General features: G+C 34.9%; 1 protein-coding gene across 2 annotated transcripts in view; it reads left to right on the top strand.

Annotated features, from left to right (window-relative positions):
* Window positions 1–12134, top strand: part of LOC150098093 (threonine--tRNA ligase 1, cytoplasmic-like) — a 178555-nt gene that overhangs the window by 25707 nt on the left and 140714 nt on the right. For both annotated transcript variants that reach the window (XM_090406532.1, XM_090406531.1), the window contains exon 4: window positions 11490–11605. In XM_090406532.1, the coding sequence (XP_090262658.1) occupies window positions 11490–11605 (116 nt within the window). The remainder of the gene's footprint in view (window positions 1–11489; window positions 11606–12134) is intronic.

Below are 12134 nucleotides of genomic sequence, written 5' to 3'. Positions count from 1 at the left end.
TCACATGGAAATTTGTGAAAAGTAGTAGAATGTATTGCTGAAATTAGTTATGAGTGTCCTGGCAGTGAATGAGTTTAAGGAGAGGTATGATAGGATTTTTGTGTATAATGGTCAGTTTGGGTCTCCCAAGATTAATCTCTGGACTCCATGGGGATATCGTATGATAATAATATCTATTCCAGCTACTACAGTCTTGTCACTGCTAGTTTCATTTAACAGTCTCTCAAAGTAATTACTCTAGACATTTAGGATATTCTTATCAATTTTTTTCACCTTTATCATCTTTGATTCTTTTACGGTACTCTTTCCTCCATTTCTAAGTTTTTTAGTCTCCAAAACATTTTGCCACATTCCTTATATTTATTTTCTTACCAGTCTTCCCATTACTTTTGTTTAACTGCTTGTACACATAGCTCTTGTTTTCAAATTGGTTTAAATTTTCTTCAGTGATGTTTGTATAGTCGAATCTGCAGTTTACTGTACAAGCTACTGGACTTTAATTCTTTTTAAAACTTTTTTTATGTACCATTCTTTTCAATGTGCTGTTCATTTCTTTCCTACTTTAAACTAAGTGATGGTTACTTCCAATTTCAAATCATCTGTGCAGTCTTGTATCCTTAACCAGCATGAAGATATCACTATCAACAATGACACTGTCAGTGATATTTTTCTTATTTGTGTTTTCTCTCCACATGAACTTCTGCACATCTTTATGTTAGAACATGATATTAGTAAAGACTAGCCCATATGCTGAGCAGAAATCCAGCAAATACCATTATTACTAGCTTTGTCCTTTTCTCCAAATTTTCCCAAAACATTTCTGTATGCCTGGTAGAATTTACTTCATACACTGCTGTTTAGATCCCCAACAAGTACTTTTTCCATATTGTTTATGTTGGCTGTCTTCTCTAGTGACATGAAAAATTCCTCTATTTCTACCTTGAGAGATTCTTCTGTGGGACCATAGCCACAAATAAGTTGCTTTGTCCATTTTCCCATTTTGAAGTTTGTCCACATAACTACTTGAAACTGCCTTCCAATTAAGAATATCTTCATATTTGGTGTTGACTGCTATTGCTATTCCTTCCTTTCCTTGATCATTATTTCCTGAATATAACATCCTATACTTATTATTTAATAAGATCTCATCTGTTTTTGTCTTCTTTGTTTCAGTGATTCCAATTATGTCCACAGTATTTTTCCAGTTCTGCAAGTTCGATTTCCTTTCCAATAATACTCCTTATATTGATGGTTGCTATCTTCAGTTCTTCTGATATTGGGTTTGTTCTTCTAGAAGTTGAGCTTGAGTCTATTCCAGTAGCTCCCTAGTTCCCTGACAGAAACAGTGGACAGGGGGGCTTTAACCAGATGATGTCCTAGCTGGCATTAAATCGTATATTACACCATCACATTTGTGGTTTAAGCCAATAGAGAGTACAATTTGGTTCAATTTGAAATTTGAGTACAATTTGAAATTTGCCATTCTATTCTCTTTTGTAGCCAGTATTCAACACAAAATACGAGGCTAATCTTCTTGAATGGCAGTCAGTCTCAAGTAGAGTAATATGGACAAATATGAGAATGAGGAACTGGACAATGAGACTTATTTGTGCCTATGGTCCCACAGAAGGTTCTACTAAGGTAGAAGTGGAGGCATTTTTTGAGGCTTTAGAAAAAGCAACTGACACAATGAAAAAGGAAAAGTTGGTCCTTGTTTGGGATCTAAATAGCAGAGTAGGAAATGATTGTGAGACATACAAAAATATTTTGGGAAAATTTGGAGAAAAGAGCAAATATTTGTTGGATTTCTGCTCAGCTCAGGATATGGACTGGTTATTATTGACACCATGTTCCAACATAAAAATGTGCACAAATTCACATAGAGAGAAGAGGCAAGGAATAAGAAAAGTCTCATTGACTATGTTATTGTTGATAGTGATGTTTTCTCCCTAGTGCAGGACACCAGAGTGTACAGAGGATTTGAAATTGGAAGTGATCTCTATTTAGTCTTGAGCAGGATGAAATTGAATTTCATATTGAAAAGAATAACATGTAAGAAAGTTTTAAAGTGAATGAAAGTTGAGCAGCTCTCAGATGTGACCTGTAGACTAAAATACACAAAGATGATTGAAGAAAAAATAAAAAAGTTTGAGAACAGGAATCAAACCTTGGAGATTCAGTGGCAAGCCTTGAAGAAAGCCCTGATTGATTCAGCTAGAGAGGCATGTGGTGAAGTTGTCTGCAAGGATAGAAAAATCAGAACCCATGGTGGACACAGGAAGTTAAAGAGGCAGTAAAGGAAAAGAAGAGTTCCTATCAAAAGTTCCTGGCAAATAAGTCATCTTGTGCTCTTAGAGAATACAGAGAAATGCAAGAATGCTAAACACTGTGTAAAACTAGCTAAACAAAAGTTATGGGAGGACTTTGGCAAGAATATAGAAAATAAATATCAAGAAGGTGGCAAAATATTCTGGAGGTTGTTGAAGCTTAGGAATGGAGGAAAGAGTGCTGTAAAAAGAGTTAGAGATGATAAAGGTGACATGAAAACAGCAGAAAAAGATATCCTTGAAGTATGGATTAATTACTTTGAAAAACTGCTAAATGAAACAAGCAGTGATGACAACACAGTGGTAAAAAACACTGACCAGGCATGCAGTCAGGAATACATATTCATACTTGAAGTAGAAAAAACCATCGGAGGCTTGAAATGTGGAAAGGCAACAGGAGTAGATGATGTTCGACCAGAAATGCTGAAGTATGGTGGTATAAAAGTCTTACAGTGGCTGCACTGCATAGTTCAGAAAGCCTGGACAGAGGGACGAATTCCCGATGATTGGAGTAGAGCTCTAATAGTACCCATATTTAAAAAGAGAAATAAAACTGAATGTGAGAATTACAGAGGTATTTCCCTACTGAGTGTTCCTGGTAAGATTTATGCAAGTATACCTGAGAAACGGTTGAGAAGAATTGTGGAAGAAAAGCTTGGTGAAGAATAAGCTGGATTCAGGCGAAATAGAGGCTGTCAGGATCAGATCTTCACTTTACGACAAATAGTCGAGATAGCATGGGAATATAATAAAGATCTGTATTTAAGTTGTGTAGATTTGGAAAAGGCATATGACAGGGTGCCAAGAGAGAAGCTATTCAATACGCTACAGTTATATGGTGTCAATGGGGCATTATATCAAGCAATACTTAGTCTTTATTTGAGTTGTAAGTCAGTAGTTAGAATTGAAGGAAGTACAGGAAGATGGTTTAATGTTAAATCTGGTGTCAGACAAGGATGTACATTATCCCCTCCGTTATTTATTATCTATATGGATCGCATTATGAAGGAAAGTGGTATTAAACATGATATCAGAATTGGAGATGTTAATGTCAGCTCTTTGCTTTATGCAGATGATGTTATACTTCTAAATAAATCTGCTACAAGTCTGCAAGATTCTCTGACTAAATTGAATAACTGTTGTAATAGATATGGTATGAAGGTCAGCAATAAAAAGACAAAGACAATGAAAATAGGCAGAATCATTGAAAATGTCTACTGTGTTGTGAATGGAGAACCTGTGGAAAAAGTAAAACATTTCAGCTACTTAGGCACGATTGTTAGTGAAGATGGTAAATTACAATATAGAAATAGACAACAGAATCAGCAAAGCTGGTATGGTGGGAAGTCAATTGAATAAATTCATATGGAATAAGAGAGAAATTAGCCAAAACACTAAATTAATGTATAAAAGACAGTGTTCAAATCAGTTTTAACTTATGGATCTGAGAGCTGGGTCAGAAGTAAAACACTTGACCAAAGACTAGAAACCGCAGATATGAGAGTCCTGAGAAAGATTATAGGCGTGAACAGATGGCATCAATGGCAATATCATAATAAAAACAAGGATATTATGAAAGAACTTGACATTGTCAGCATCCAGGAATGTAGCAGAGCTAATCTCAGGTGGTATGGTCACTTAAACAGAATGGGCAAAGAAAGATTAGGAAAACAAGCATTCTCTGCCAGGTTGGCAGCAAAACGACCCAGAGGAAGACCAAGATATAGTGTATTGATAAGGTACAAAGTACCTTAGACGATAGAAATATAAGATCTGATAATGTTGGAGTCTTGACTAGTAACAGACTGATTTGGAGGAAAATTGTAGATAGGAAGTTAGTAATGATGTAATTTTTTTTTCATGTAGTACTATCATATCCTGATCACCCCTTGAGGGTACATGGCAGGAATTTGATGATTATTATGATAATGATGATTCTCTTTTGTTCAGTACCCATTGGATATCTACTAACAGGGCACATCATGCCTTCACATGCCCTGTTAGTAGGAGGTTTCCTGGGAAGTTTCTTCCCAGTTACTTGGGAAGAGACTTCCCCATTTTTTTTTTTTGCCTAATTTTGTTCCTTAAAATGTTCCATTTGAAACTAAAATCGAGATGAATTAACAAAATTTAGTAGCATTCTTAAATATCAGATTTCATTTCCAAATGAAGCAGTTGAAATGGAATAGATAATTAATAACGGTATTGAACAGTTTTAATTTATGATATTTTTTTTATAACCACAATTTCAGCCACTCTTAATGACTGTTTCTCTTTGCTTGTAAACCTTAACTGTAGCATTGAATGCTGCTATGAAATGTGCCAGAAATTATGCTGTATATAAAAATTTCTAAATTTTGTTTTCAAGAATATTGTTAATTACTTTCTGTAGAATGTCAGTTAATTACTTTACATCAGTTCAAAATATTTTTTGAAATTTTGTTATTATGATCCAGCTGGAATCAAAATTGTTAAACATTGACATCCTTTCTTTTAACACTGACAAATTTTAGTAGATACCAAATACTGAATTCTAATAAGATCTCTTCTACCACAATCAATTAACAGCTTGCAGAGATATTGGTGGTTGTATGAAATAAATCTAATAGGTGATTCAGATAAAAATAATCTAGTTTTATTGAAATTTTACTGTATGTACATTTGCATTTTACAAATGTAGGTACAGTAGAATTTCAGTAAAATAAATTCACTTGAGGAATGAAATGCATACAGGAATTGACAGAATGAATTTAACAGATGCTACACATCTTTCTGAAATACACTTGAAAATGACAGTGATTTTAAAATAATATAAAAAGGTAAATCTAATCTTCACATGCCTCCACAAATCTGCTGGATACTATTTGCTTATTACAAAGTAATGTTTTGTTTTTTTTTGTTCCTTGGCAAACTTTCTCTGGGACAGTGGTATGAGTTATAAGAACAAAATGAAAAGTAACAGTTTATAGTATAATTGTGATTGTAATGTTGCCTGACAATATAAACAGTTTGATCTAAAATGTCTTCAAAAAGTATCACTCCTTGCACCCTTTATATATAAATACATTCATGCTAAAGTAATGAAGTGATTGTGCAATAATTTGTAAGATTGTAGCTGAAAAGGAACAAATGTCCTGTATTGGCACTCTTGGCCGGATACAATGAAAAGTTAGACTAGATATGGTATTATAATTACTGTTTCCCAAATATTTGGTAAATTAATGCAGCCATACTTATTGAGATTAGGGAAGTACTTCATAGCCAATATTGATTCTGAAAATAGTCTTGAAGATGTATAGCACTTCTGTGAAGCAAGGTAGTCTTTCATTTAATCATGTGTGATGGGACATCGAAGTGTGGGCTGCCAGTCCTGACTTGCTTTAATGATGATATAGCAAATCAGGATAGGCATCATTTCCTCACCATCCAAACAATATGGAACAAACATTACACAAATTTTTCCTAAGCATCATCATCATCTAATTCCTGATGTGTACCTTCAGTGGTGATGAGAATTATTTTTATAATAATTCTCATAATAATAATATTTTTATTATTATTATTATTACTACCTGACACCTCCAGGGAGTCCAAAGACTCATTGAGGGAGGGCACCTACTCTACAACTCTGTCTCCACCAACTACATGTTGCAACTACATCAATGCCATCTACCGCCAATCACTATTATTTACACAGACAATCACAAACATCCATGCCCACAGTGGGATTCGAACCCACAGCCTTTTGGCTGGAGAGCAGATAATCTAACCACTCGGCCAATCAGACCGGCAGCATGACAGTACTGTGCAAAAAGTTTATATCATTACTAACTCTCTATTGACAGCTTTCCTCCAAATTATTCTGTTATCTGTCAGGACTCCAATATTGTGAGATTTTATATTTTGGTCTTCTAAGGCTTCTTTACTCCAAGTTTGTGGTAATTGGGGACCTTATTGATTCCTTATTCCATTATCTCACTTGCTAGCATTCTCAGCATTAATTAGTGGTCACTTGTTAGTAGCACATTTTAATGTTCACCAGTTTTGGGCTAGTCATTTTCAGTCTTCCAATTAGAGGATAAGAATGAGATGACTTCTGTTAGTTGTGCTTTCAGCTCTACAAATATCCACAAAATGAAAACATTAGGTGTGCATATATAGACTTGAACAGATTTGTGTACAAACACTTTCAGTTGCATGTGTCTTCATAACTTAATGCAGCGTTATTCTGTTTTTATTTCTTGATTGACTTTCACTTTCTTTAAGCTCTACTGATCACAATGTGTTTTATCATCCACCAAAACATGGATGTGAAGCATAGATAGTTGAAGCAACATAGATATTTGTTTTTATTCATTTTTATACATTATTATTATTATTTGAGACCTCCAGGGACTCGAGGACTCATCGAGAGAGGCTATAAATCACCCAAACCAGCTGTCATACCTTCCCTTAAATTCATTCACACCAGATTCACTCACTATAAAGCCAAACTATTCCACTCACTCATGCTCTCTGGAAGAAAAACCTAGTTCTTACCCCTTTCTTGACTGCGAATAAACTTCTCTCCCTACCTTCCATACAATGAAAATTTCATCAGATGATGTGCTATAACAGCCATTCAAAAGTTTATAGACCTCTATCATATCAACTGAGCCTCCGTAGCTTAGTCAGTATAGATAAAGCTCTCTGGTCGGAAAGACCTGGGTTCAATTTCTGTCTATGATGTGTGGAACCTTTATCTGGTCTCTTTCGACTAAAGGTGAGTTAATTGGTCTCATATGGAGGTGAAGGATTTTTTCTCCCACTAACTCGGCTTTTTCATCCCTCAAAACAGGCAAACCGGTCCCATGAACACACATGGCTACAGTCATAAATATACTTACGCCAAGGAAGGCAGCGGGAAACCACCTTGCTTCATAGTCGTCTCCCTGGTATGTAGCATATTCGCTACCCCACCAGCCAATAGGCTGAAGGGAAAAATACATACATACATACAATACATCAAATCACCCCCCCCCTCTTTCTTCTGTTAACCAGAGTCTGTAATCCACATACTTGCAATCTGTTCTCATAATCTAAATCCCATAATCCGGATATAATCTTTGTAACTCCTCTTTGCACCCTTCCTAGTTCCTCTTTGGAACTAGGAAGACCAAATCTGTGCACAATAATCCAGGTGTGGTATTATCAAAGTCTTATAACGAGGCAAAATTCCTTATCCTTACATGTCAAAGTTCATTTCAACATTGCAATTATCCTCTGAGTTGTATTTGCAACTTTTGCTATGTGACATTTGAATTTCAAATTCCTATCCACCTATATGCCAAGATCCCTTGCCTCCTCAGTTTTTCTTGTAGCATAACCCCACTAATATAATATGTCCCTAGAATTCTAATCACGCCAAAGTGCATAACTTTATACTTACTAACAATAAACTGACAGCCATTTTCATTTGCCCAAATGTCCAGTCTATTCAAGTCACTCTGTGTGCTGAATATCAGTAGCATCTCTGATTGCCATGCCTATCTTCGCATCATCGGCAAACAGTTGCACATCTGATGTTAGACCCTGCCTGATGTCATTAATGTATAGATTGAACAATAATGGCAAAAGAACTGAGCCCTGAGGTATACCACTGGTCATCTTAAATCTGGCAGATTCACACCCATTGTATACCACTTTTTGATATCTGTCTGTCAACCATTCCCTGATCCAAGTCAAGAGTTTATATTCCAATCCCATATTCTCTAGTTTATGCAACAGCCTTTCGTGTAGTATCCTATCAAATGCCTTAGAAAAAATTCAACATTATCATAGTGTATTCATTCCCTTTATCCAGCTTGGCCATGAAATTGTTATAAAATATGAGCAAATTGATAAAGAATGACCTTTAGTAAACCCATGCTGCTCTTTGCAGAGTATAGTATGTTTGTCTACCCATTTCTGTATGCGAGTTCTTACGAACTTCTCTAAAATCTTCACTGCCATACCAGAGATACTGATAGATTGGTAGTTAGATTATGATTAATGTTTAATATGATTAAACTTTAATTAAACACTAATTATTAATATAATTTTTAATTGTTAATCAACTAGTCAGAAAATAATATTATGCACTTTTTTGAAAGAAAGAAAGAAAGAACATTGTGAATAAAATTTGGTTCTGAAAAGATCATGCCCATGAAGAGGAAAAATTATTATTATTATTAAGAGAGACCTCCAGGGAGTAAGAGACTCATCGATGGAGGCCTCATACTACACACACCAGCTATCATACTTATTCTAGAATTCATTCACACTGTTTGCACTCACAACATCCAATGGCAATCCATTCCAATCATGCACCACTCTCTGAGAGAAAAACTAGTCCTCACACCCTTCTTGGCAGCCTCCATTCTCAGCTTCCAAGGATGTCCTCTCGTCCTTTCCCCACCCTCCATAAATTGAAAAATTCCATCAATTGAAATCCTCTATGACCCTTTCAGAAGTTTGTAAGTCTCAATCATATCACCCCTCTTTCTCCTGTTTGCTAGTGTCTGTAGTCTACAAATTCTCAATGTGTCTTCATTATCAGTATTCCACAATCCTGATATCATTTTTAACACTCTCCTTTGTTCCTTTGTACTCTCTCCAATATATCAGAATCACAACGGAAACAGGAGACCAGACCTGCACACAGAATATTGAGGTCTTATCAAGGCCTTGTAAAGAGGCACAATGACATCCTTATCTTTACATATGAACGTTCATTTCAGCATTGCAATTATCTTCATTATTTCATTATTATTATATTATTATATCAGTATCTTGTTGCAGTATGAAAAATAAGGCATATTTGAAAAGAAATAAGTTTGTGGTATGAATTTAAGTTTATGGTAATTTGATAGCTATTTCAAAATGAGTCTTTGGACTCCCTGGAGGTGTTATATAATAACAACAATAATAATAATGATAAAAATGTTTACCGTATGTATATTACACATATGGTAGTTTAATAGCCACTTCAAAAATGTTTACTGTATATGTGTGTGTGTGTGTGTGTGTGTATATATATATATTTTTTTTTTTTTTTTCACAATTAAAAAAAATATATATATATCTACCCTGTAATATAAAATGATAAGGCTTTTTTTGTAATGTTTTTGTGTCACGTTTTTTGTCAAGTTATTTGAAATGTTTTGAAACTCGGGGGCTACCCTGAGTTTCAAAACAAGGGAGGGAGCCCCCTAGTATATATATATATATATATATATATACAGTCATACCCTGACTTACGCAAATCCGGAGTTACGCGGTTTCTTATATGTACGTATTCCCGCCCCGCTTCACGCCTCGCCACTAGTCGTATCTTTCTGGCGCTGGCCGCATTCGCCAGTGTCGTACACGCTGTGAACAAGCACTGACATGTTTCACACGGTCTACATTCATACATGATTTTTATAGTCTACAAACCCTGCAATTGTTTAATGTTATGTTCTTGATAAAAATTTTATCACATAAAAAATAATAATGTCGTCCAAAAGAAGTAAGTCCGATTCTTCTACAGCTAGCAAGAAAAGAAAAACATTGACTTTGGAAACAAAACTCGACATTATTAAGGATTTTGAAGGCGGAATGAAAATTTGTGAACTAGCAAAGGCGTTCGATCTACAGGAATCCACAGTAAGAACAATCATAAAAGAAAGATTTACAGATTTTGGAGGACATAGATTCCAACTAGGAATGAATTGTAGCCACAAGGCAAGGAATAAAAAAAATCATTGGTTTGCTATGAAGAAATTTTGCGTGACAAGAAAAAGACATTATGCTGTCAAACGAATCTATTAGATTTTATGACACCATCGACATCGAAATAACTTTCTTTTTTTTATGTACGAAAAACTACAATTATGATTATATTTCTTAAAAAATATAGGTGTTTTTGTAAACCTTTGGTTCCAATTAACTAATATTTTGTATGTTTGTATATATAAATTACATGCAAAATTATACCCCGAGTTACGTGAATTCGACAATTAATCACTTTTTGTTGGTCCCATCTACCGCTTAACTTAGGGGTATAACTGTATATATTATTATTATTTTTTTTTTTTTTTTTTTTTCACATTTAAAAATATATAGATGGGTGGTGTATAGAATAGAGGTGGCATAGCATATGGAATATAGGTCGTAGTTTGGAATATGTCAATTTGAATTTGTGCTCCTGTTTAATTGTTTTTAAAAAGTATTTTCCCTCAAACTTTAATGTCAAATGTGAGTATAATAGGTCTGAAGATTTCCAGACAAATTAGTAAGCATTCTTGAGCAAGCATCCTTACATGGTGCACTGGGATCCAACTATGCCTGTTATATGTTGCAACAAAGCCCAGTGTTTGGTTATGACTATTGCAGACAGACAATCAATCAATCATTAATCAAATGAATCATACAAAATGCTGTAGCTGCAGTCTCTGTGGAAGTCAGGAAAACAAGAATGAGGTGTATGATTTCTGTTGCCACTGGACAAATGTATCATGCTAGGTGTGCAAAGATTGATGAATCAGCACAGAACCTTCTGGCTGACCTCAACCTACCATTTTTCTCTGACCTGTATCTCTCTTCTTTTAAACAATTTTTAAACATGAGCAAGTGCCTTGACTATAAACAAGTGCTATAAAAAAACGGCTGTCCTGAAAACCCAAACTCAACATTGCATAGGAAACATACTTGGCCAAAGTGATTAACAATAAACCCTCTGAGAACCTTCCAGATCCTCTTTAGAGACATAGTGGTCTCGATTCCACCATCAGTAATGTCTAGTTCCCCCCCCCCCCCCCCAGTCTGCAAAACCTCACCTGCTTTTCCTGACAAACTCAAGTTGCAGTCTCTTCAAGCACTGCTCATCTCAGCTTTCCTAATCACATACTCTTTGACTCATTCCAACTTGAGGGTAGAACATGCACATATTTTCTCTGATAAGCCATGCCAAAGAGTATCCATCTTAGAAATATTTTAAAGTGATATTATGTATTTTATTCATTTTGGCCATATGGTGTTAATATATTGCTATGGATATAATTTACATTGATTCTTTGTAATAATTGTTATATAGGTTGTACAAGTTTTTGTGTGCAAGAGAGAGAGAGAGAGAGAGACTATAATGAAATATTTTTCTTTTAGTCAAGGATTAGCTGATAATGTTGTTATAGCAAAAGTCAATGGTGAATTATGGGATCTTGACAGACATTTAGAAAATGATTGCTCAATACAACTCTTGAAGTTTACTGATGAAGAAGGTTAGTTAATTATAATTTTTTTTGTATATTAAATTTTAAATTTTATCTTAGTTTTATTATTTTGTATTGATTTAATTTCATGTGCCAAGTCTTTAGCTATCAAATGAAATTAACCTTTGGCATAAGTGTGAATCTAGGATACAGTTAGAGGTAATTAAAAATGCACAAAGAACTAATGAATATCAGGAGTGACAGATCTGGGGATCTTGTTGGATGAAGTTCAGGGAACACATTACAAAAGTTTTAAAGGTTACCCTGAAAATTAATGCTATAATGCAAAGAGCCCTGACAAGTATAAATAAGGAGTGATAGTTCCACTGTATGAGGCACTAATCAGGCCACATTCAGATTTGTGTGCACAGATATGGATCTACTTTCTATATGTTTCCAACGTTCATTCCAAAGTCCTGAAACAGTCTTAGTTATTTGACACTGCACTCTCTCCAATGATTCCTTATCACCCATGTCACCTAGTTACATGGATGATAAGAAAACATTGGAGAGTGCAGAGGCAAATAACTAAGACTGT

Source organism: Typopeltis vanoorti, chromosome 16 (assembly GCF_054136105.1).
Source record: "Typopeltis vanoorti isolate ZY-2024b chromosome 16, IOZ_Tvanoo_1.0, whole genome shotgun sequence".
Classification (NCBI taxonomy): domain Eukaryota; kingdom Metazoa; phylum Arthropoda; class Arachnida; order Uropygi; family Thelyphonidae; genus Typopeltis; species Typopeltis vanoorti.
The sequence above is the reverse complement of the archived record's forward strand: the minus strand, read 5'-3'. Positions and strand labels throughout refer to the sequence as shown.